We start from the raw sequence: 25128 nt of genomic DNA, 5'->3' as shown, positions 1-25128 counted from the left end.
GGACCAGAGAGATAAGCCACTAGGGACGGCACCGGTCTTGGCACGCATGGTCATAAATTCAAGCCCCAGCACAATGGGAGACACTGTAGAACCAGGGGAAGTTCTAGTGCTCTTGTGTCCTGGTCTCTACCTGAAGCAAACAAAAAAGCCAGCCGAGCCAAGAGTGGCGGAGTTCTGTGCCCACAAGGCCCCAGCCCTTCACCAACAACACAAACCTTCCGGGAGCCACAAGCAACAGGTGTGACGGGAGGGGAGAGGCTGCGCCATTTTACGATGGCAGCGATGTCCCCGCCTGCCAGGCAATTGCCCTTAACCCGGTTTCTTCAGCTGTGGAAGAATGCAGCCAGAAGGGATGCCTTGCCCTGTCTCTCTTGGAACTCCTGGGCTTCAACTTGACCCTCGTCTTCTTGGCGAGCCTTCTTGTCCTAGTTGAGGTGAGTGGCGTGCGTGCTGCCTTTTTCTCTTAAGTGGATGATTGGTTTTTCCATCTCCACGTCTGGGACATCCATAAACTGAGTCAGACTTAGAGTATAGATTCCTGTAAACTGAGTCAGGCTTAGAGCATAGATTCCTGTAAACTGAGTCAGGCTTAGAGTATAGATTCCTGTAAACTGAGTCAGGCTTAGAGCATAGATTCCTGTAAACTGAGTCAGGCTTAGAGCATAGATTCCTGTAAACTGAGTCAGGCTTAGAGCATAGATTCCTGTAAACTGAGTCAGGCTTAGAGCATAGATTCCTATAAACTGAGTCAGGCTTAGAGCATAGATTCCTGTAAACTGAGTCAGGCTTAGAGCATAGATTCCTGTAAACTGAGTCAGGCTTAGAGCATAGATTCCTGTAAACTGAGTCAGGCTTAGAGCATAGATTCCTGTAAACTGAGTCAGGCTTAGTGCATAGATTCCTGTAAACTGAGTCAGGCTTAGAGCATAGATTCCTGTAAACTGAGTCAGGCTCTAATGTAGATTCCTGTAAACTGAGTCAGGCTTAGAGCATAGATTCCTGTAAACTGAGTCAGGCTTAGAGTATAGATTCCTGTAAACTGAGTCAGGCTCTAATGTAGATTCCTGTAAACTGAGTCAGACTTAGATTGCAGATTCCTGCAGGACATATAACCACTCACTCGTTGGAGATTTCTCTGAAAATAGAGATTAAGCCCTTGGTGGGAGTAAAGAGAAAGCCCCAGATGAGAAGGTGCCTCAGCCCCGCCTGGTGGCACTTTATAAAATGCCCACTGCCAGGTCTCAGGGGAGGACTTAGTGGCAGACACCTACTTACTTTGTGCGTGTGAGAACCTGGCTTCCATCTAAGCACCACACGCGAGCAGAAGTGGAGCTCCATGAAAGGTAGACCTTTCTCTTGTAGACAGTGAGCAAGGGACTGTCCCAGCTGCGATGATCGGGGTGCAGATCTCAGAAGGGGGTGCACCTGCACCCATGCGGAACAGACCCTGGTGACGCCAAGTCACGGATTAGACCAGCTGCCTCAGCTCCCCCCTCTGCCCCGCTCAGTCAGAATCCTGCGGGCTGAGGCTGCTGCACTAGTGCAGAAAGGCCGCTCTCCTCTGGAAGGCCTCTGTCTGTGCAGCAGGGCAGGGCCGCACTGTGAGCTGACGCCTTGCCCCTCTCCCGTCAGCCGGTGGCAGCAGGTTCGGGGATACCTGAGATCAAGTGCTACCTCAACGGCGTGAAGGTACCTGGCGTCGTCCGCCTGCGGACCCTGCTCTGCAAAGTCTTTGGAGTGCTGTTCAGCACGGCTGGCGGTGAGGACTGCTCGGGCTCTCCCTCCAGGGGTCCAGGAGGTGACGGCCGCAGGAAGCAGCGTGCGGGTGAATCCCATGGCTTTGGGTGCGAACGGCACACCCTCAGCAGATCACTACTTTCTTTGGCCATGGGTTTTCTGGTTTAATTTTACTCGTGGCTTAATACTGATTTACAAAGTTATAACGGGTATCATGCCATACCAGCCCTCCCACCAGAGTTCTGTGTCCCCGGTCCCTCCATTGGAAGTGTCCATGGCTGTTTTTTTAAATGACTGCTAGTAAGTCACCCCTGGGACCCGGTGACAAGCACCATTTAGCTGTGAAGTGGGATGAGCATCTGGGTGGTTCGTGGAGTTCAGGCTGTTAGCAGAAAGAAGACTTTTGGTGTAAAAGGTGAGATGAACAGTGCTACGGGCCAGCAGGCAACATGGAGGTGTATAGATGTTAGACTGACAGCAGCCTCTAGGGCATCTCCAGGTGAGAATGTAAAAACCATTTTTTATTACTTATTTACTTATTAGTGGATGGAGACAGAATTTGAGAAGGCAGAGGGAGAGAGGCAGAGACACCTGCAGCCCTGCTTCACCACTCCTGAAGCTTTCCCCCTGCAAGTGGGGACCAGGGGCTCAAACCTGGGTCCTTGTGCTCTATAATGTGAGCACTCAACCAGGTGCGCCACCACCTGACCCCTTAAAGCAAAACTTAAAGTGACGGTTGTTTGATGGATAAGTGACGCTTGTTTGATGGATATTTGGCTCGCTGCTTCTCTTGTAAAGTCACAGCGTTGTTCTTGTTTGATAATATCGAGAGAGAGAGAGAGAAAGAGAGAGACCCAGAGACCTGTGCTGACTGCTGCTCTCCCTCCTCACCTGTTCCCAGGGCTCTTTGTGGGGAAGGAAGGTCCCATGATCCACAGTGGAGCCGTGCTGGGAGCTGGCCTTCCTCAGGTAAGGCCAGTGGGCCTGTTTTTTTCTCGCGGTGACCTCTTGGGTGGGGCGATGTCTGGTTGAATTTGGGGAACAGTCCGTTAGGAGCACCTGAACTTGACTTTAGAGCTTGTTCATTTGGGTTGATGTGGAAGGTTTAGGGTCTCGAGGTGGGGAGATAGCATAATGGTTCTGCAAAAGGCCCTCAGACCTGGGTCCCGGGTTCAGTCCCCAGCACCACTATAAGCCTGAGCTGAGCAGGGCTCTGTTCTTTCTCTTTGTATGTCTCTCTCATTAAAAGATTAAATAAAAATATATTTTAAAAAACGTATAGTCTCTTCTGGACAGTACATAATGGATAACTTGAAGTTTCGCCAAGGTCCAGCTGAGTTCTAAGAGCAGAAAAGCCTCATAGGAAAAGTCTCTTCAGGCACCATCACCCAGTGCCCTACAGCCAAGCATCTGTAGTTGTGCATTGGTGCTGCCAGACCCCAGGGGCTGGAGAGTCGACCGAGATGCTTCTGGGCACAGGTCTGATTCTGGTCTCAGTGGGTCAGGATCACAGGCTGCTGCTGCATAATGCCTGGGCCAGGCTCCATCCCTGTACTTAACTTCTTCCACTAAAACACTTTGAGGGCTTAGTCGTCACTGTCCTCATAGTCAGATGAGGAAACTGAGGCTTGGAGAGGCAGAGACACCAGTTCAGGATGCTGAAGTCCTTATTCTTTGTGGACAGTCCAGGTTCTTGGCCCCAGGTTTGAGAAGTGTCGTTTCTTTATGCACCATCTTTGTAGACACCTCTCTCTCCCTCTCTTCTCTCTCTCTTTCTCTCTCTCTCTCTCGTCCTGAGGGGAATGAGTTAACCCCATCTGTGAGATGCCAATCACAACTCTGTAGGACAGAGAGGGCCAGCAGTGGGGGAGGTGACTTGACGGATGGAGTCTGGGATTCATGTGCCCGACACGCTGCAGCCAGTCCCCACACCTGCCAGAGCTGTGCTCCACCTCCACCCCACCCCCACTCTCTCTCTCAGAACGTAAATCAGTCCTTTTCTGAAAAGAGGGAGTCCAGCAGTGGTGCAGCTAGTTAAGCTAGTTAAGCAGCTAGTTAAGCTCACATAGTACTAAGTACAAGGCCCTGAGCAAAGGATCTGGGTTTCAGCCTCCAGCTCCTCACCTGCAGCAGGGGACACTTCATAAGCAGTAAAGCAGGTCTGCAGGTCTCTCTTTTTCCCTCTCCCTCTGTCTCCCCTCCTCTCTCAATTTCTCTCTGTCCTATTCAATAAAATGAAAAAAAATGGCTGCCAAGAGTGGTGAATTTGTAGTGCTGGCACCGAGCTCCGATGATAACCTGGAGGCAAAAGATTAATTAATTTAAAAAAGAGAAGTGTCTTTTGTCCAGAGTCTGTCTGGTGGCCTCTCTTGATTACTGTCTCAGCTCCTTGGCAGCAGGACCCAGACTCCCAGAAATGAGCTGAAGGGCAGGAGGGGCCGTGCGGGACTCGGTTAACAGTGTGAGAACTTGGTGACGGAGTTGAACGTCCTTCGGCCCCTTTACTCCTGACAACCCTGAGCTGAGCAGAGCTGCCTCTGTCTCCCACAGCAGCGTCCAGTCCCTCCCGGCCTTTGCTTAGCTGCCCCCCCTTGTTGAGAGTCTGTTTCTGAAGATACTGGAAGCTGGGCCGAGGGGGGCAGGACGAGAAGCACTTTTTTGTCTGTTTTTAACTAAAGCACAGCTCAGCTCTGACTTGTTCCGGTACTGAGGACTGAACCTGCTATCTCTGGGGCCTCGGACATGAGAGACCGGTGCATAACCACTGTGCTGTTTCCCCAACTCCCCGGAAAAGACATTTTTTTTTTTTTAATCAGGTTGCTGTTCTGGAAGCCTGTTGCTATAATCCGCCTTCCCAGGCTCAGGGCCCCACCCACCCCTCAGTGCCATGGACTCCAAAGGCCTTGTGCTCATGACCCTCTGACTATCTTCTCTCATTCTAGTTTCAGAGCATCTCCTTACGGAAGACCCTATTCAACTTCCCTTACTTCCGAAGTGACAGGTAGGGGTGAGGGGGGGGTGGAGGGTGAAGATCGCATTGTGGGGGGGGGGGGTCGAGGTGAGGGATTCAGACCCAGACCTGACACTGCCTCTGGCCTGGCTCATGGCACCTCCTCCTGGGCAGTCTGCACACACACCCAGCTGTCAGAAAGGAGACTTCACCCAAGAAGGATGACAAAGGACCTAGTGGGGGTTGTATTGTTATATGGGAAACTGGGGAATGTTATGCATGTACAAACTATTGTATTTACTGTTGAATGTAAAACATTAATTCCCCAATAAAGAAATTTTAAAATAAAAAAAGAAAAGAAAGGAGAATTCGCCATTTTCCAGAACAATTGTTCTGAAGATGAGCACAAGGGCTCAGCTGGCCGTATCTGCTTTAGGGTGACACGAGCAGGGCTCAGCTGGCTGTGTCTGCTTTATGGTGACATGTGGTGACATGAGCCGGCCTCAGCTGGCCGTGTCTGCTTTATGGTGACATGAGCTGGGCTCAGCTGGCCGTGTCTGCTTTATGGTGACATGAGCTGGGCTCAGCTGGCCATGTCTGCTTTATGGTGACACAAGCTGGGCTCAGCTGGCCATGTCTGCTTTATGGTGACATGAGCTGGGCTCAGCTGGCCATGTCTGCTTTATGGTGACACAAGCTGGGCTCAGCTGGCCATGTCTGCTTTATGGTGACATGAGCTGGGCTCAGCTGGCCGTGTCTGCTTTATGGTGACACAAGCTGGGCTCAGCTGGCCGTGTCTGCTTTATGGTGACACGAGCCAGACTCAGCTGGCTGTGTCTGCTTTATGGTGACACGAGCAGTCATGAGGAACGAAGGTGGTCTAAGATTAAAAACTGGATCTCGATCTCCCCTGCTGGGCTAGCTTCGCGGGCGTGAGAGAGATGACCATGGACTCATGGCTGAGTGGGACGCAGTTCAATCTTTATTGAGCGGGAATACAGTGTGATCTATCTATCTCTAATCACAATCTTGTCCTATATATCTCCTGAGGCGGAAGTGTCAGGAAGAGGAAGTACGTAGGATAGGGGGTGGGGAGAAGGAAAAAGCACAGGAACCAGTGGGGATTAAACCAGTGCGGGGCAAAACAATGATTATGTAAATAGACCACAGCTGCAAGCATGCAACAGAAGGGTTCTTAGAAGCAGACCAACACTCCCCCAAAAAAGTCCCCAGACACATTACCAGGAAAGTGCCGAGTATTCCAAAATGACTGACGGGATGGTGCTTCCCTGGCTTGGAAGGGGCTCTTTTTGCCGGACATTTCCCCCCCGCGGGACCCCTTGCAAGGCCCCTGGAGTCCAGGCCCTGGTCTGGAACCCTCGCCCTTGTCATCTTGGTTTTCCGGCAAGTCACTCTCACCTTCTGTGGTGAAGCAGTCTGACCTTTGCACCGACGCTGTGCTTTCTGGGAAGGCGCGAGGTGAGAGCCCAGCTCAGCAGTGATTTGATGTTTCTCCCTCTGCCTCTGAGCTGGTGCCGAGAGGGTGACCCTGTGACCAGTGTCAGGGAGCTCCGCTCCATGTGCAGCAACCCCAGCAGGGGAGCGCTTGGTGCAGAGTAGACTGTCCGCTGCCGTCCAGTTTGCCTCAGCAGGGAGCTGCCTTTCTGAGGTCCTGACTGTGCTGCGGCCGCTAGAGAAAGTGGCAGTAGGTTAGGGGATGAAATGCCTCACAGTCCCAGGACTCTCCAGGATAACCCTGCACCCTCTGTCTCCTCCTCAGAGACAAGCGGGACTTTGTGTCGGCAGGGGCAGCTGCTGGAGTCGCTGCGGCTTTTGGGGCTCCGATTGGGGGCACCTTGTTCAGTCTGGAGGAGGGCTCATCCTTCTGGAACCAAGGGCTCACGTGGAAAGTGGTGAGTGAGGCCCTCCAGGAAGACTCGTCCACGCCCCAAACTCAGGCCAGCCAGGACACCTCGCTCCCTCGGCACACTCAGCTGTCCTCTGCACACTCAGCTGTCCTCTGCACACTCAGCTGTCCTCTGCACACTCAGCTGTCCTCTGCACACTCAGCTGTCCTCGGCACACTCAGCTGTCCTCTGCACACTCAGCTGTCCTCGGCACACTCAGCTGTACTCGGCGCTTTCCCTCCAGTCTTTCTCCCCCCCGCCCTGAGCAAGGCAACTCTGGGGCAGTCAGTGTCGGGCCGCAGACCCAAAGCACAACAGATTCTTCAAACACAGATTACTCTGAGAATTATGATTCTCATTTTAGTCCTGAAAACAGTGATATAGGACACGAGCCAAGAATCACAGTCAGGACTCTGAGTAAAGAAAATCAGACGGGGGCAGGGGTAGATAGCATAATGGTTATGCAAGGAGACGCTCATGCCTGAGGCTCCAAAGTCTCAGGTTCAATCCCCTGTACCACCATAAGCCAGAGCTGAGCAGTGCTCTGGTAATAATAATGATGATGATGATTATAAACAAATTTAAAAAAGAAAATCAGATTAGGAGAACCAGTTTGCCTATTATTATTACTATATAGAGACAGAAAGAAATTGAGATGGGAGAGAGAGGTAGGAAAAGAGACAGAGAGACACCTGCAGTCCTGCTTCACCACTTGTGAAGCTTTCCCCCTGCAGGTGGGGACCAGGGGCTTGAACCCAGGTCCCTGCGCACTGTAAAGTATGCTTAGCCAAATGCCCCCGCTGCCCCCGAGTGTTCCATTTTTAGCTGGTGATCTTGTATGGCCTATGAGTGGTGTTCAGATGCCCAAGTACCTGGCAGCAGAGAGTACCCCACCCTGCTCTGAGTACAGAGGCCCCCACGGCAGGCCGTTGGGGTGAAGCCTGACTTGTGTCTTGCCGCAGTAGAGATGCGCAGACTACAGTGGCTCTTGGGTCCCTAGATGCAAACGGGACTTTGCTGGCTTCTGTCTGGCACGGCAGGTCCATGTGACAGGACGGGGTGGGGAGACACTGTCACTGTTGACAGCTCTTGTGTTTCTGCCACCTGTCTCCCAGCTCTTCTGTTCCATGTCTGCCACCTTCACCCTCAACTTCTTTCGTTCCGGGATTCAGTTTGGCAGTTGGGGCTCCTTCCAGCTCCCCGGACTGCTGAATTTTGGCGAGTTCAAGGTATGCCTTGTCCTGTCACCCCAGAATGTCTTACTTGGCTCCTGAAAAGTGCTCTTAGCAGATACTGGAGAGAATCAGTCAGAGGGTAGGCACGGCGCTTGTGGGGCGTGACTGCCGCCTGGCCTGGGATGCCCTGTGCTCAGTGTGGTTGGAACCCAGCCCACTTGCTCTCGTAGGGAGCAGGCAGCTGGGCCTCCTGCTTCTGTCTCCTCTGCTCTCCCTTCCTGCACTCATGGGCACTGTGGTTTTTCTCTCTCCCTCCCTTGTCCCTTCTCTCAGTGCTCTGACTCTGATAAAAAATGTCATCTCTGGACAGCTGTGGACTTGGGCTTCTTCATCGTGATGGGGGTCCTCGGGGGCCTCCTGGGAGCCATGTTCAACTGTCTGAACAAGAGGCTCGCCAAGTACCGTGTGAGAAACGTGCTCCCGAAACCCAAGCTCGTCAGGTAGGAAGCGGCATCACCCACCTGCTGCGGCTCCCAGCCCTGTGTGCCAGGATCCCCCTCCCAACGTCCCAAAGCTCCCCAGAAGCATGGTGGGTCTCACACTGGCGGCATAGGGGCCCTGGGAGCCCCCATGTGTCAGACCCGAAGGCTGACTGAGCTGAACTGGAGTCAGCTACTGGCTGACTCCCACCTTCTGCTGACTGGGACAGTGACAAGGCCAGAGGGCCGAAGGCTCCCCCCAGGGCCTAACACAAACGTCCCCTTTGCTCCTGAAGGAGAGACGGTGTGGATGTGGCCTCCGCTCTGGGCCCCTTCTTTTTCAGAAGTCCTGGTAGATGTGACACTGTGCTCACCGTCACGGGGCTGCTCTAGACACGGGGGACTTGGGGGTCAGGGGGTAGGCAGGGTCCTTCTTTTGACTCCCCAAGATGGGCCGACTTTTTACCACCTGACCACACTGTGCTTTACTTCCTAGAGTCCTGGAGAGCCTCCTGGTGTCTCTGGTAACCACTGTGGTGGTGTTCGTGGCCTCGATGGTATTGGGAGAATGCCGACAGATGTCCTCCTCAGGTCAGACCGGCAATGATTCGTTTCGGCTGCAGGTAACCGCAGTGCACTGCCACCTTCGCTCAACACCCAGAGAGGAGAGCCTGGGAATGTGCCCACGTGCCCACGGGCTCAGCTCACTCTTCCGGCCTTCATCATTTTGCTAAGAGCTGCAGGACTTTGTGGACCACACTCCTTTTCTTTCATGTCCACGGGCCCTTTGAGCCACCGTAAGGCTCACTCACTTTCTCAGGCCCCAGGGCCCTGTTTTACTGCTCCCTCTCCATGCCCGAAGCATGGCCCAGTCTCGCCTTCTGAAAGTGAGAGAGAACTTCCAGCTCAGGCAGGATGGCATCCTGTCTCTTCCTGGCACACTCTGCTTTTTTGTTCTGTTTTGTCTTGTTTTTAAATATTTATTCTCTTTTGTTGCCCTTGTTTTATTGTTGTAATTATTACTGTTGTTATTGATGTCATTGTTGTTGGATAAGACACAGAGAAATGGAGAGAGGGGGAGAGAAAGACAGACACCTGCAGACCTGCTTCATCGCCTGTGAAGCAACCCCTCTGCAGGTGGGGAGCCGGGGGCTCAAACCAGGATCCTTAATGCCTGTCCTTGTGCTTTTCACCACCTGCGCTTAACCCACTGCACTACCACCCAACTCCCCACGCTCTACTTTTACTGGGTTTAGGCAGATGCCATTTCTGCACTGCCTTTGCCTTTCTTAGGGGTCAGTGTTTTCACAGCCTTTCCCCGAAAGAGCAAGTCCGTGAGGTACCATTAGACCTCACTCTGCCCCGGGTTTGGTCCAAACGGGTGGTCTGAGAGCTAGATGAGGCCAGTCAGAAGTGTGGCTCCAGCCGCTGGACAGGCCAGAGAGGTGTTCTATGCACCTGTCTTCTTCACTTTTTTTTTCCTCCTAGGTTATCACTGGAGCTTGGTGCTGGCACTACAAATCCCCCGCTTCCAGTGGCCATTTTTTCCTTCTTTTTTTTCTTTCTAATTTTTATTAGATAGGACAGAGAAAAACTGAGAGAGGATAGGGAAACAGGGAGAGAAAGAGAGACACTTGCAGACCTGCTTCACTACTTGCAAATCGGAGCCCTTGCAGGTGGGGAGCAGGAGCTTGAAACCAGGTCCTTGCACTTGATGTGACATGTGCCCCTACTGTGTGCCAACCCCCACCCCCATCTTACTGCTTCTGAGCAGCCATGAGTCTACTGCAGCCCTTGGACCCCTTTCTCTCTCTCTCTCTGTCTGTCTGTCTACCTCAGGCATGAGAGTCTGCATAACCACTATGCTATCTCCCCACCCTCTTTCTCTCTCTCTTTTCTTTCCCACCAAGTCACTTTTTCTTTATTTCGGACTCACAGTGGGTCACAAGGTTATGAGGTGGTAGGGCATAGTCCATAGCACAGCCATCAGCTTAGCTCTCCACCCCCAGCCTGCCCACGATAGCACCGTGGTTCTCACTGAGTCCTAGAGGCAGTTTCATTGTTGTTCTGCTAGTCCATGAGGCTCAGTTCTCTAGATTCCTCATATGATGACACCACCCAGTAGTGGACTTTCACCTCTCACTTCACTAAGCACGATCACCTCTGTCCAGAGTATACAGTGTCCTCTTTTGCTGGCTTGAGTCAAGTTGCAGCTTGTAGGGTGACTTCTTTAGCCCGTCACCCCGCTGATGGGCACCCAGGCCGCGTCTACTCCGGCCGCTGTGAGCAGTGCAGTTCTGAACATTGGCTGCCTGTATCCCTTCTGATTAGTGTCTGAGTGTCCACTGGACCAATGCCTTTGGCCCCTTTTTTTCTTGATGGCTCTTGTTTCACTGTTCCAAAAACAGTCTGGGAACAACTAGATATATTAGTTGGGGGGGCAACAGAAAAACGAGGGATTTCCCAGAGCAAGATCTGGCCCAGGCCTGTTAAGCTGCCATCTCCACATGTCCCCTGCTCGTAGCTCTGGGCTTTTCTTGCTGCCAGGTTCTGCCGCAGCTTCTGCCAGTGGGGCCTGTTTCCTGCTTTCCCTGTTGGCCTCCATCCAGCTGTAGTCCAGCCAGTTCACAGGGTGGGACCATCCAAGCCCATCTCCACAGTGTCAGCGGCAGAACCAAGTCCAGGAAGAAGGCCTGTGTTGAATGAACCTTGCAGTAGACTTTTGCAAGTTTGCCTATGTATGATGGGGAAGCACAGCTGCACTGATGGTGCCGGCACGTTCAGCAGGAAAATGGCTGTCACGCTCCCAGCAGCCTTGCTCTCCTGTGGGGCAGGCAGGCCTGGACTCTCAGCCCCGTGTGAGGCGCTGGGGAGGTGTGCGTGTGGAATGTGGACAAGGGTCTGTCCCCAGTTGAGCTTTTGTTCAGCCACGTCAGCCTCTGGGGGAGAGGCAGCTGGGAACATGGTGTCTACTTCAGGCCACATGTCCTGACGGGCTTTCTACAGCGTATCAGTGGATGCTTTTCTTCTTTTTATTTCATCTTTTATTGTTGTATTATCTTTACTTATTTACTGGATAGAGACAGCCAGAAGTCGAGAGGAAGGTGGAGATCGAGATGGAGATAGAGAGACACCTACAGCCCTGTTTCATCACTTGTGAAGCTTTCCCCTGCAGGTGGGGACCAGGGGCTTGAACCTGGGCCCTTACACATTATAACGTGTGTGTTCAATCAGGTGCACCACCACCCGGCCCCCAGAGTGGAGGTGTTCTCTGTTTGAGCCACAACTGGGGCTTCAGATCAGGTATTCCCTGAGCTCTCTATCCTAGATCTACAACTCCCAGGCTCCCCATGACATTATTCAGATAATTAGCACCTGAAGAAGAAACATTAAAATCCATGGCAAATCCTAGTTGTGGTTACATTCGTGTTATGAACACAGGTGGACAAAGGCCCTTATCTGATTCTCCCATTGTCAGAATGCAAAGACTGTAACATCACAGTTGGCTACTCTGTCTGACACTCTCTGTCTCTCTCTCTCTCTCTCTCTGTCCCATAAAAAATGCAAGTCAGACCTTTCCAACCTGGCTGGAGACATCCTCTGTGAAGACTTGAGCACACTGGTTGATTGGATGTTATTATATTGACGTTTTGACTCCTGTTTCCTAGGCTATGTCAGAAGATGTGAATTCAAGTATCAAGACCTTCTTTTGTCCCAATGAGACCTACAACGACATGGCCACACTCTTCTTCAATCCTCAGGAGTCTGCCATCCTCCAGCTTTTCCACCAGGATGGTGGGTACCTGTGTTCCACCTTGTCCTGGGTGGTCACTTTTCCACAGGGAGCAGAGGGTTATCCTCATGCTGCCCCTCCCGTTGGTTCTCAGACACACCCTCCATCCTGAGCAAGAGCAAGCCTTGGACAATACCAACCAGGCCAAAAGCAGAGTTCCTGCCCCAGGGTTGAAGGCAAACCTCTGGGGGTTTGGGAAAGGCTGGTAGGAGCTGGGGTGGCCGGGGCCCTCGGCAGACGTTAGCTAGTGGCACTCACGCTGGCTCTTGTCCTGCAGGGACGTTCAGCCCCGTCACTTTGGTCTTATTCTTCGTCCTCTATTTCTTACTGGCATGTTGGACTTACGGCATTTCTGTCCCAAGTGGCCTTTTTGTGCCTTCTCTGCTGTGTGGAGCTGCTTTCGGACGTCTAGTTGCCAACGTCCTGAAAAGGTAACTGTGCGCATCTGTGTGGGACCTGCTGCCCGGGCCTGTCCCTTCCCCGGTGTGAGGCTGATCCCTGCTCTCCGTCTGTCTCCCCACCAGCTACATTGGGCTGGGCCACATCTATTCAGGGACCTTTGCGCTGATTGGTGCCGCCGCCTTCCTGGGCGGGGTCGTCCGCATGACCATCAGCCTCACCGTCATCCTGATTGAATCTACCAACGAGATCACTTACGGGCTTCCTATCATGATCACCCTGATGGTGAGCGCTCCCCTGCGGGGTCTCCTCACTGGTGCTGCAGGGGCAGACTCTGTGTGCCAGGTTGCCAGGTTGCTTTGTGTTCCAGGTCGCCAAGTGGACAGGGGACTTCTTCAACAAGGGCATCTACGATATCCACGTGGGCCTGCGGGGCGTGCCGCTTCTCGAGTGGGAGACGGAGGTGGAAATGGACAAGTGAGGCCACTGTTGCCCCTCCTCCTCCTCCTGTCAGAATGTTAGACTTTAGAGCCGGGGGAGTATAGTCCCATAGGAAATGGTGATGCAGGCTGGGTTGTAAAGGTGCGTGGTGGACGACACATTAAATGTACTCGCACTTGCCCCAGAGAAGATCGGAGGTGTTGAATCGCTGATGTGGCTGGAGGCTTGGGCAGAGCAGGGGACAAGTGGGCCAGGTGGTGACGCACCTAGTTGAGCACACATGTTACGGTGCACAAGGATCCGGGTTCAAGCCCTGCTCCCCCCCCCATGCAGAGAGGATGCTTTGTGATGGTGAAGCAGAGCTGCAGGTGTCTGTCTCTCTCCCTCTCTATCACCCCCTTCCCTCTCAATTTCTCACTGTCTCTATCCAATAAATAAATGAAGATTTAAAAAAGAAAATAAGTCGAGATAAGGCTACTTGGCAGTTGGGTTCCTGTGGCATTCCTGTCAGATGTGAACTGAGATCTCTGGAGAGAGTCTCTGTTGTGGTTGATTTGTGAGCCCTGTCAGTGAGCACTGACTCCTTAGATGAGCCTCATGACGTGTCGGGATGCCAGCACCAGCCCTGTCTGTGGGTGTCACCCCCACGTCAGCCGTGAGCCCACAGGCTGGTGGAGCTTCTTTCAGTCAGGTATTGCACAGGCCCGTGGAAGCTCTTGTAGGGACTCAGCGGACTTTGCTGTCAAGGGCCGAATAGCAGGCGTCTCTGTCTCTGCAGTGCGTGTGGTCTATCAGCACCATCACCGAGGCACCTGCAGTGCAGCAGCAGCCTACGTGATGCATGCGTGTGAGTGGCTGGCTTTGCTGCGGGGGCCCAGGGGCTACAGTGACGACCCCTGCATCTAAAGGAGTAGCTACATTTTTTTTTCTTTTTCTTTTTTTCTTTGGCGGGGGGAATAATGGTTTACAGCCAACAGAAGATACAGTAGTTAGGTCCATGTGTAACATTTCCCAGTTTTCCACATACCAGTTCAGCCCCCTCTAGGTCCTCTGCCATCACACTCCAGGACCTGAACCCTCCCCCCACCAGAGTCCTTTACTCTGGTGCAAAACTCTTTTAGCAATTCCGTGGTTGTGTGCAGAACGGGCCGTGAGGTTCTGAGACGGGCATGACTGACCCACTGGCCACCTATGTGGAGTTCATAGGGAGAGGACACTCATTGGACCGAGGATTGAATCAGCTAGCTGACGGGGCTGGGAACAACCTGAGCTAAGGGCACAGGAGGACAGGGTAGCGAGTATGTTTGCTGACTCTCTGAGACGGTGTAGGAGAGGGACCCGGGGCTCCAGGCAGTGCAGGAGAGGAGAACTGCACCGCGCGCGGTGGCAGCAGCATCATGAAGCTGGGCGGCTTCCCTCCCTCTCCAGGCTGAGAGCCAGCGACATCATGGAGCCCAACCTGACTTACGTCTACCCGCACACCCGCATCCAGTCCCTGGTCAGCATCCTGCGCACCACGGTCCACCACGCCTTCCCCGTGGTCACAGAGAACCGGGGCAATGAGAAGGAGTTCATGAAGGGCAACCAGCTGGTCAGCAACAACATCAGGTTCAAGGTAAGGGTGGCGCAGCCAGGCGGGAGGGGGCAAGACGGGTGGCTTCCAGGGTGCCCCGGAGAGGGAGGGAGGGAGAGAGGCAACTCTGCTTCACCGCTCGTGAAGCTTTCCTCCTGCAGGTGGGGACTGGGGGCTCGAACCCAGGTCCTCGCACATGGTACTGTGTGTGCCCAACCAGGTGCGTCGCCATCTGGCCCCCACAGCGGAGGTGTTTTCTGTTGGGACAGGATCTGGGGCTTTAGGCAACGCCCTGGGCCCTGTGTCCCAAACGCCTGGCCAGCTCAGGCTACAGGGCTCCTGGACCCTGGGCTTTGTGGTGGCAGCATCTCGGCTTCTCTGGGGAAAAGTACTTCTGTTCTCCGGCGGACCTGGTAGTCTCTCTCTACGGCTTGTCTTGGTGGCACCGACATTTGGCGTGTGCCCCCCATGCCCCAGAGGCTGGTTACAGGGCACCAGAGGTGGCATTGCTCGCTCTCTGCCTGGACTCACATCATGCAGGGCCGAGTGGCTGACTGGCCATCTCCTCCAGCGCCCCAAAGAGTGTCCTGAGCCCAGACGCCCCACGCCGGCGCTTCTGCCCTGAGCCTCTTTCGTTTGGTGGGAGGGGAGTCAGCAGCCTCCCGCATGATGTTCTGCCTTCTTTCCTTGGGCTCAGCCCACCCAGGCACCCAAATTCTCAGGCTAAGTAGACGAGGCTGTCGCCGGGTGCTCACCCGCCGTCGTCCTCAGCCCCCGTCCCCGTCACCCTCACGCCCCCCAGAAGTCCAGCATCCTCACCCGGGCGGGCGAGCAGCGCCGTCGGAGCCAGTCCATGAAGTCCTACCCATCCAGCGAGCTCCGGAACGTGTGTGACGAGAACGTGGCCCCCGAGGAGCCGGCCGAGAAGGAGGACCTCCTGCAGCAGATGCTGGAGCGCAGGTGACACCTGGCCCCGTCAGCAGCCGTGGGGCTCTGGGAAGGCCCGGGCAGGCTCAGAGGCTTGGGGGGTTCTGGGAAGGCCCGGGCCCGGTTTGGAGGCTCAGGGGCTCTGGGAAGGCCCAGCCCGGTTTAGAGGCTCGGGAGCTCTAGGAAGGCCCGGGCCCGGCTCGGAGCCTCGAGGCGGCCAGGCACTGCTGGGGCGGGCGGGGATGTGGACACACCTGCCGAGGGTGTGCTAGGTGGCGTCTGGTTTCCATGTGACAGATACACGCCCTACCCCAACCTGTACCCTGACCAGTCCCCAAGTGAAGACTGGACCATGGAGGAGCGCTTCCGCCCTCTGACCTTCCATGGTCTCATCCTCCGGTCCCAGCTTGTCACCCTGCTCGTCCGAGGAGTCTGCTACTCTGAAAGCCAGTCGGTGAGCCAGAAGTAGACACAAGAAGACGGGCGGGTGATGGGGACGCAGGCCTAACTCTGCAGGGGCGTGGAATGGGGAGAAGGCCGTGTGGCCTGGAGGACTGAGCAGAGGCCTTGCTGCCCACAGACGCCTGCCCAACCAAGCCAGCCGGCGAGTCTCTGGGACTTGAGCGCTACTTGGCAGTCAGTGGCCAGAGAGAGCTGTGCGGGCAGGCTGGGGGAGGGAGCCAGAGCAGAGAAGTGGCTGTGCCTGGAGTCTCTGTGCTCAGGCTGTGGGCAGCGGCATGGCAGAGGTGCCCATGCCCAGTGGCCAGAGCAGCAGTGAGAGCTCAGGACCCGGGGACGGATGGAGGAGTAGCCACAAAGCAGTTTCCCCGCAGCTGACCCAGCAGATGGTTTCATCCCGGAACCGCTGCCACCTCACGCTATCCGGGTCGGAGTCAGGCCGGGTGGCCACAGCACCCGGGGCTTCTCTGAGCTCTGGCAGCATCTTCTCTCCTTGCCCCCCTCCTCGCCACTCTAGCTGTTGCTCCAGGATCATAAAGCCTCTCCCCCACAAGGTCTCCACTTTCCTTTTTAATAAGGACATTGAATTTCAAGCCAAGATGACCTCATCTTGATTGTTTCTGCAAAATTCCTATTTCCTATACAGCCACACTGACAGGTAGCAGGGGTGGGACTGGGACTTCTCTGGGGCTGGGGAGAGGCCCATGTGAGCCTGGGCACCTTTTTCATTTAAACTCCAGAATAACCCTGCCTTTTTCCAGGTGAAGAGAGGGAGGTTCAGAGGTGTGTGTAGACTCACCCGTGGCCGTGGGGGCCGAGGCAGGGGCTGACTGAGAGCAGGCCTTGGCTCACACAGCTGCAGAGCCCCCGTCCTGGCAACAGAGCAGCTGTGGGCGGGACCCTGGCGGGGCAGACAGACACAGAGTGGAAGGGAACATCGGAGCACAACCCTACCCATTGTCTGAGGCAAGGACCATGCCTTGGTTGGGCTTGCAGAGTGCCAGCCAGCCACGCCTGTCCTATGCCGAGATGGCCGAGGATTACCCTCGCTGCCCTGACATCCATGACCTGGACCTGACACTGCTGAACCCACGGATGATCGTGGTGAGCCGTCCAGGGGACAGGGTGCAGGGAAAGGGCTCAGGACAGGGATCAGGGACTGGGCTCAGGACGGGGCTCGGGGACGGGTCTCATGGACGGGGCTCAGGACAGGGCTCAGGATAGGGCTCTGGGACGGGGCTCAGGACAGGGCTCAGGACGGGGCTCAGGACGGGGCTCAGGATGGGGCTCAGGGACGGGGCTCAGGATGGGGTTTAGGATGGGGCTCAGGACGGGGCTCAGGATGGGGCTCAGGATGGGGCTCTGGGACGGGGCTCAGGATGGGGTTCAGAATGGGGCTCAGGACGGGGCTCAGGACAGGGCTCAGGACAGGGCTCAGGATGGGGCTCTGGGACAGGGCTCAGGACGGGGCTCAGGGACGGGATTCAGGAAGGAGCTCGGGATGGGGCTCAGGATGGGGCTCAGGACAGGGTTCAGGGATGGGGCTCGGGACAGGGTTCAGGACAGGGCTCAGAGACAGGGCTCAGGGCAGGCCTGTCCACCAGGGACAGGACTCAGGAATGGGGCTCAGGGTGAGGTTCAGGACAGGGTTCAGGATGGGGTTCAGGGTGGGGCCATCCACCTGGGACAGGCTCAGGGTGGGGCTATGGGTGTGTCTCCCTGATGAGGACCCAGGCAGCCTAGAGTAACGGTGTTGGTGTCCCTTGCAGGATGTCACCCCATACATGAACCCTTCACCCTTCACTGTGTCACCCAACGCCCACGTCCCTCAAGTGTTCAACCTGTTCAGGACCATGGGCCTGCGACACCTGCCAGTGGTGAATGCGGTGGGGGAGGTAAGTGTGTGCTGGAGAGGAGGGGCCCCTGTGGGACGTGGCCTGGGCTTCTCAGCCAGGGAGAGACCCCCGCCTGCTCTCCCTCCAGGAGTGAGGGGAGACACAGTGACTGCTGGTGTAGCAGCAGAGGCTTGCTGTCTCCTATGTGGCCAGCAGGTGTCGCCCTTGTTTCGCTGGCCTCTGCCCCAGACCCCTCAAGGGCAGTCTGCAGCTGGCTCCTTCTCCCTTGAGGAGAGGCCCTGTTTGCTGTGCTCCTGTGCCCCTCCTCTAATGATGGGAACTGGTAGCTTTAAATGAGAAAACTTCAAGCAAAATTTAGAGACTTTTACTTAACTTTGTTTCACCGAGAGACAGGCAGATCGACCAGCGCACTGCTCACCTCGGCTCATAGTTGTGCCAGGGTGAACCTGGGACCTCGAGGGCTTCCGGAATACCCACTGTGCTGTGCCCCTGCGATTTCCCCCAGCCCACTTAGTCTAAAAAGACGAAATACCTGACATCTTTGTGGTAGACTTTTCTGTCTTTTCCTCCTGGAGCTTCATTTTTTTTTTTAATTTTTATTTTATTTTTTCCCCTTTTGTTGCCCTTGTTGTTTATTGTCATTGTTGTAGTTATTATTGTTACTGCTGTCATTGTTGTTGGATAGGACAGAGAGAAATGGAGAGAGGAGGGAAAGACAGAGAGGGGGAGAGAAAGACAGACACCTGCAGACCTGCTTCACCACCTGTGAAGTGACTCCCCTGCAGGTGGGGAGCCGGGGGCTTGACATTTTTTTTTAACTTCTACTTTTCACACATAAGCTTTTTTTTAGTTTGGATAAAGACAAATTGAGAGGGAAGTTGGAGAGAGGGAGAGAAACACCTGCTGCCCTGCTTCACCGCTCATGGAGCTGCCCCCCTGCAGGTGGGGCCAGAGGCTTGAACTTAAGCCCTTGAGCACCATAGTGTGTGTGCTCAACCAGGCATGCCACCTCTCAGCCCCGAGCTTCATTTTTCTTACCTGAATACTGTTATCAGATCGTAGAGAAATAAGCATGGCAGTGAAGGTGGCTCAGCAGCTGAGCACAGGCCTTAAACAGGTGACACTTGGGCTGCATCCCCAGCTCTGTGTCAGCACGGCCGAATTCTGCTGCCTCTCAAACCTTATAGGGAGAAAAAAAAAAATTTTAATATGTAAAACTCCACCTCTGGCTCAACAAATATAGCTGTCTTTTTCTTCTCCTTCCTTCCTTCCTTCCTTCCTTTCTTTCTTTCTTTCTTTCTTTCTTTCTTTCTTTCTTTCTTTCTTTCTTACCAAAACACTGCACTGCTGAGCTCTGGCTAGTGGTGGTGTGGAGGGTGAATCTGGGAGCTCAGAGCCGCAGGCTTGAGGGTCCTTTGCAAGTACTCTGCCCCCCCCTGGAGCTTTGCAGGAGGCCCTTCATCTTTTCCTCTGCACCTAGAAACAGTTATCTATCAAGGTTTTTTTTTGGGGGGGTTGTTTGTTTTTTGGAAATTTTGCCACTATACTGTTTTTGTTTTGGTGGGTGTTTTTTTTCTTTTTTAATTATTTTGTTTATTGCATAGAGTCAGCCAGAAATCGAGAGGGGAGGGGCAGGGAAGGGAGAGAGGGAGGGAGACAGACACCTGCAACACAACTTCACCACTGGCAGAGCTTTCCCCCTGCAGGTGGGGGCCAGGGGCTTAAACCTGGGTCCCTGCACACTGTGACATGTGCGCTCCCGCCCCCGCTTTTGTTTTTTCCTTTTCCACCACCCGCCCCTGCTTTTGTTTTTTCCTTTTCCAGAGCACTCACTGCTCAGCTCTGGCTTAGGGTGGTGCCAGAAATTGAACCTGGTACCTTGGCGCCTCAGGCCTGCAAAGTCTTCTCTGTGTAACCATGATGCTGTCTCCCTAGCACTTCACTGTGCCAATTCATGGCCTAATTTCTCGGCCCCTTGGAGATGACCTTCGACGACAAGGCATTCTTACTCTTAGCACTTGGGAAATTCCAGGTTTTTTTAAAAAATATATTTATTTATTTATTTATTCCCTTTTGTTGCCCTTGTTGTTTTATTGTTGTAGTTGTTATTGTTATTGATGTTGTCATTGTTGGATAGGACAGAGAGAAATGGAGAGAGGAGGGGAAGACAGAGAGGGGGAGAGAAAGACAGACACCTGCAGACCTGCTTCACCGCCTGTGAAGCGACTCCCCTGCTGGTGGGGAGCCGGGGGCTCGAACCGGGATCCTTATGCTGGTCTTTGTGCTTTGCGCCACGTGGGCTTAACCCACTGCGCTACCGCCCGACTCCCAATTCTAGATGTTTTAAGAACTTTGTGCCCGGAGCTGGGACAAGCAGACCAAACAGATATTTCCTCTAATAAAATGCCATAGCACGGTGGTGCCAGTGGCTCTGAGGCAGTATTTAGAAGCTGGCAGGAGTCACAGCATAAAGCAGACTGGTGGTGTGGTAAGAGCTGAGAAAGCTCGGGAGCAGGCGCTCTGGCTCCAGAGACGGACTCGGATCTGTTCTTACAGCTGGCCTTAATGAGAGAGGCACTGGAGTTCCGCTCAGGCAGGCTGGAGCCAGAAACCTACTCCTGGGCCTCACACTTGCCCTCCGCTGGCCACTGGGCCACTCCCCTGCTCAGGCAGGTGTCAGCGGGCCCAAGCACACCTTCCAGAGGCCCAGCTTTCCAGCTTTACTCTCACCTGGCCCATCTGCGAGCCCGGCAGCCCTCTCCTGCAGCGAGTCTCCCGCTGGTGGTGTGTTTGCTCCGCACTGGACAGGCCCTGCTGTGCCCTCCACAGAGATGAGTTGGGCAAACTCCACTCATGCATGTCCTTGTGACGGTTCTTTTCCTCCGTTATTGCCGCCTGGCTTATCACTGAGGTTTGTTATTGGCACTCCCAACCCACCACCATTCTTTACTCTATTTTGTTTGATAGGACAGAGAGAAATTGAGAGGGGAGGGAGAGAGAGAGAGAGACCCGCAGACCTGCTTCACTGCTTGTGGGAAGCAGGGGCTCGAACCCAGGTCCTTGCGCATGGTGACATGAGCTCAGCCGGTGCACCACCCCCAGCCCCCACTGCAAGTCTTACTCTCCAGTGTCTCGGCTCTTTCTCCTCGCCCTAGGTCGTGGGGATCATCACACGACACAACCTGACGAACGAGTTCCTGCAGGCCCAACTGCGGCAGCACTGCCAGACCATCTGACGGCCACTGCCAGCCCGTCCTCTCCGGGAGCTGCCCGCTTGCACTCCACCACCCTGACCGGCTGCAGCTGTCCAGGGCATGGGAGGGCCCCCATCACCCTCATCCGTGGGAAAGCCTCCAACCATTGAGCACTGTGCAGAGATCCTGGGCGGGTATGAGCCACTAGGCCGTGGGCTGCTCTGACTTTCTCAGCAAGTTCCCCCTTTCCTGCCCCTTCCCTACCACCCAGTGTTGACACAGACCTCTGACCTCTCCTTACAGCACCAGGACAGAGGGGCCAGGCCTTGCTCAGTGAGGGGGGTCAGGCCTTGCTCAGTGAGGGGGGTCAGGCCTTGCTCAGTGAGGGGGTCAGGCCTTGCTCAATGAGGGGGAGCCTTGCTCAGTGAGGGGGGTCAGGCCTTGCTCAGTGAAGGGGGTCAGGCCTTGCTCAGTGAGGGGGGTGACTTGCTCAGTGAGGGGGGTCAGGCCTTGCTCAGTGAGAGGGGTCAGGCCTTGCTCAGTGAGAGGGGTCAGGCCTTGCTCAGTGAGAGGGGTCAGGCCTTGCTCAGTGAGGGGGTCAGGCCTTGCTCAATGAGGGGGGTCAGGCCTTGCTCAGTGAGGGGGTCAGGCCTTGCTCAGTGAGGGGGGCCCTTGCTCAGTGAGGGGGTCAGGCCTTGCTCAGTGAGGGGGGTCAGGCCTTGCTCAGTGAGGGGGGGGGCTTGCTCAGTGAGGGGGGTCAGGCCTTGCTCAGTGAGGGGGTCAGGCCTTGCTCAGTGAGGGGGTCAAGCCTTGCTCAGTGAGAGAGGTCAGGCCTTGCTCAGTGAGGGGGGGCCTTGCTCAGTGAGGGGGGTCAGGCATTGCTCAATGAGGGGGGTCAGGCCTTGCTCAGTGAGGGGGTCAGGTCTTGCTCAGTGAGGGGGGTCAGGCCTTGCTCAGTGAGGGGGTCAGGCCTTGCTCAGTGAGGGGGTCAGGCATTGCTCAGTGAAGGGGGTCAGGCCTTGCTCAGTGAGGGGGGTCAGGCCTTGCTCAGTGAGGGGGTCAGGCCTTGCTCAGTGAGGGGGGGTCAGGCCTTGCTCAGTGAGGGGGGTCAGGCCTTGCTCAGTGAGGGGGGTCTGGCCTTGCTCAGTGAGGGGGGGTCAGGCCTTGCTCAATGAGAGGGGTCAGGCCTTGCTCAATGAGGGGGGGGGTCAGGCCTTGCTCAGTAAGGGGGGTCAGGCCTTGCTCAGTGAGGGGGAGTCAGACCTTGCTCAGTGAAGGCTGAGCCCTATAGCAGTGTCCCTGCCCTGGCTTTGCTGCTTTCCTGGGGAGCCCAGCTGTTGCCTTAAGCCACTTTGGAGGGGCTCTGGCCTGGGCTTGCTCTGGGAAGCACCAGCCGCACAGTCCAGTTTCTCTTTGTGGAAATGTCCCGTGTTCCAGGGAAGGCCGCCCTTACTGGGGCTCCCCACTCAACACTTTCAACAGCCCCATTAGGAAGGAACATCCTGCCTCCTGGGTTGCGCTGGTCCCCTGGTCTCCCTGCTGTTTGAATCTGGAGAACCCCACCCTCCAGAAGCACAAAGCACCCAGCATTCACCTCTGAATAGTGCAGCTGGCTGCAGGGCCAGAAGTGCGTCTGCCCTTATTCTTAACACTTCAGAGAGAGAGAGAGAGAGAGAGGAAGATCAGAGCTCTGCTGAGCTCTGGCTGGTGGTGGTACTGGGGATTGAACTTAGGACCTCAGAGCCTCAGGCCAGAGAGTCTGCAGAACCACAGTGCTGTCTCCCCAGCCCTGTGACACATTTCACCCTGATCCATTTCTGATCCTCTCTGTTTCCACTGAGCTGCCAAACTGCCCCTCAGTTTCTGACCCGTGTCTTCCTGGTACCACAGCCACAGCTGGGGCGGGGGGGTCTTGGCATGTCTCCCCAGACCACTAAAGGCAGAGCACCTACATACCTGCTCTTCCGGGCTGGGGGTGGGTACTATGGTGCGTGAGGGGGGAGGCATGGACATGGCAGAGCAGACGGTTCACTCCTTCAGAAGCACCCCTCCTTCCCCTGCTGCCCACCCCCCACCCAGCCCTGTCAGCACATGTCCAGGGCTTTAGCGGTTTCCTTCCTGATAAGTCCCAGGGGGGCCTCTGAACACCTGTTTCTGCTCCGGCTGCCTCGACAGCAACCCCGGGACAGCTGCGCTTTGGGTCGCAAGACGCACTCTCCACGTCGTTTGAGTCAGGGAGTTGGTCTGGTGTGGGAGCCTGGCCCTGGCAGAGCTGTCCGTCACTGGGCCCCCAGGCTCAAGCTCTGGAGCTGCTGCTCTGCAGGAAAGAGGCTGATCGGGGTCTTTCCCAACTGACAGCCCCATCCACCTTCATTCTTTTTTAAAAAAAATTGTATTTATTTATTTATTATTGGATAGAGACAGAGATAAAATTGAGAGGAGAGAAAGAGATGGAGAGGGAGAGAGGCAGAGAGACACCTGCAGCCCTGCTTCACCGCTCGTGAAACTTTCCCCCTGCAGGTGTGGGCAGGAGGCTCGAAGCCAGGTCCTTGCGCACTGTTCTGCGTGCACTCAACCAGGTGTGCCGCCACCTTCATTCTTACTATTTTCCTTTTTTTAAAAAATTTTCAATTTTTATTTTTAATTTTTTATAGAAAAAAATTTAGGGGGGAAGAAATAAGACACTGTAGCCCAACTTCCCCACTCACTCAGTGCGGCTCTGCCCTGCAGGTGAGGGCCAGGGGCTCAGCCCAGGTCCCTGTGCTCAGTGATGTATGTTGTCTAGGCGTGACCACCGCCCAGCTTCCTCTGACCATTTTTTTTTTTTTTCTAAACCAGAGCCCTGCTCAGCTCTGGCTCATGGTGGTGCAGGGGATTGAACCTGACTGAGACCTTGGAGCCTCAGACATGAGAGTCTACAGAACCATTATGCTGTCTACCCTGCCCCTCTTACCATTTTCTTACCCCCTTAACTAAAATCCCTTTGATGTCTGGAATTCTCAGCCTGCCTAGAGACTCTTGACTTGCCAGCCAGTGGTTGGGGAATCGCAGAGTCCAAGCAGACAAGCCCTGGTAACTGTGGCTGGCCACCTTGCTGCCACTGCTTTAAGGCGGCATCTGTCGTCTGGCCACATTACTTGTCTCCTCACTGAGAGGGACCAGTTCACATCTGGGAGCCTGTGTGGCCTCTCACCCTGAATGTTGTCTTCGTCCCTCCTCAAAGTGGCAGGAGTCCGAGGAGTGTCTGACGTAAGGCCACTTGCCACAGCCACCTGCCTGACCATCCCTCCCGCTCTCCTCTGTACAAGTCACCAGCTCCCTCTTCTGTGTGGCCCAGAGGCCCAGGGACAGTCCAGAATGCAAGTCTCACCTCCCTGCCCGCCAGTTCCTGGGTGCAGCTGCCAGTGGGGACCCAGACCCAGGGCCCCCGCAAAGGCTGCTCCCTGTTCCCCGTCCCCAGTTGCCCTTTGCCCTCCCAGATAAACCCACAAAAATCACTTCTCCACTTGAAACAAAGCCACGGTACTGCTCCCTGGCTTTCTGCTAGGTGCCCATGTTCTCGCCTTCTCAGCCTGCAGTCACCCCGCTGTAGCCCAGTGAGGTGGCAGGTCTGTAGAGGAGGAGGGGCTTAGCTGGAAGAGGCTGGAACCAGGTATGTTGTGCTCCTCCCTGGAGAGCTGGGTGGGGAAACGGGTAGAGCTCGGCCCTGGCCAGCCCGTGGCACTCTGGGATGATTTGCTCAAGACCTTGGTTAATGTTTCCAGACTGGAATGGACATTTGCTGGCTTGATGCACCCCCCCCACTGTGTATAAATTGTATTTTTTTTCATTTGTAAAATTCTATTTTTATTTGAACTGTTGGGAGTTCTCCTGGTAATATGTCGGAATAAAATGTCTTCATCTGTCTCTAGGATTTTGTCTTCAAGATGTCCTTTAAAAGTGATCCTTGGGGGGAGTCAGGCGGTAGCACAGCGGGTTAAGTGCTGGTGGCGTGAAGCAAGGACTGGAGTAAGGATCCCAGTTTGAGCCCCTGGCTCCCTACCTGCAGGGGAGTCGCTTCACAGGTGGTGAAGCAGGTCTGCAGGTGTCTCTCTCTCCCCTCTATGTTTTCCCCTCTATTTCTCTCTGTCCTGTCCAACAACGATGACATCAGCAACAACCACAATAACAACAACAATGATAAGGGCAACAAAAAGGGAAAATAGGGGAGCCCAGCGGTAGTGCAGTGGGTTAAGCAC

The 25128-nt window shown here is 54.9% G+C and overlaps 1 protein-coding gene and 1 long non-coding RNA gene across 4 annotated transcripts in view; both read left to right on the top strand.

The window, feature by feature from the left end:
• The window catches only part of CLCN6 (chloride voltage-gated channel 6), a 29599-nt gene extending 8320 nt beyond the window's left edge, over positions 1-21279 (top strand). For 2 of the 3 annotated variants that reach the window (XM_016192530.2, XM_060184253.1), the window contains 18 exons: positions 328-434; positions 1633-1759; positions 2639-2706; positions 4680-4738; positions 6468-6600; positions 7710-7823; positions 8103-8269; positions 8745-8871; positions 11917-12043; positions 12319-12472; positions 12566-12725; positions 12811-12917; positions 14310-14496; positions 15257-15414; positions 15679-15835; positions 16837-16944; positions 17610-17735; positions 20852-21279. In XM_016192530.2, coding sequence (XP_016048016.1) covers positions 328-434; positions 1633-1759; positions 2639-2706; positions 4680-4738; positions 6468-6600; positions 7710-7823; positions 8103-8269; positions 8745-8871; positions 11917-12043; positions 12319-12472; positions 12566-12725; positions 12811-12917; positions 14310-14496; positions 15257-15414; positions 15679-15835; positions 16837-16944; positions 17610-17735; positions 20852-20932 — 2267 coding nt within the window. In that variant the 3' untranslated portion in view covers positions 20933-21279. Of the gene's footprint in view, positions 1-327; positions 435-1632; positions 1760-2638; positions 2707-4679; positions 4739-6467; positions 6601-7709; positions 7824-8102; positions 8270-8744; positions 8872-11916; positions 12044-12318; positions 12473-12565; positions 12726-12810; positions 12918-14309; positions 14497-15256; positions 15415-15678; positions 15836-16418; positions 16790-16836; positions 16945-17609; positions 17736-20851 lie in introns of those variants that run through there. The other variant, XM_016192532.2, reaches the window with a different exon arrangement.
• Positions 21280-21777: 498 nt separating this feature from the next.
• LOC132536423 (uncharacterized) lies at positions 21778-24796 on the top strand. Its single transcript, XR_009548003.1, has 2 exons — positions 21778-21812; positions 22103-24796. It is a non-coding gene; the product is annotated as an uncharacterized LOC132536423 (long non-coding RNA).
• The last annotated feature ends 332 nt before the right edge of the window (positions 24797-25128 follow it).

The sequence above is a fragment of the Erinaceus europaeus genome, unplaced genomic scaffold, assembly GCF_950295315.1.
Source record: "Erinaceus europaeus unplaced genomic scaffold, mEriEur2.1 scaffold_616, whole genome shotgun sequence".
Taxonomy (NCBI): domain Eukaryota; kingdom Metazoa; phylum Chordata; class Mammalia; order Eulipotyphla; family Erinaceidae; genus Erinaceus; species Erinaceus europaeus.
This window is presented reverse-complemented; position numbering and strand designations above follow the sequence as displayed.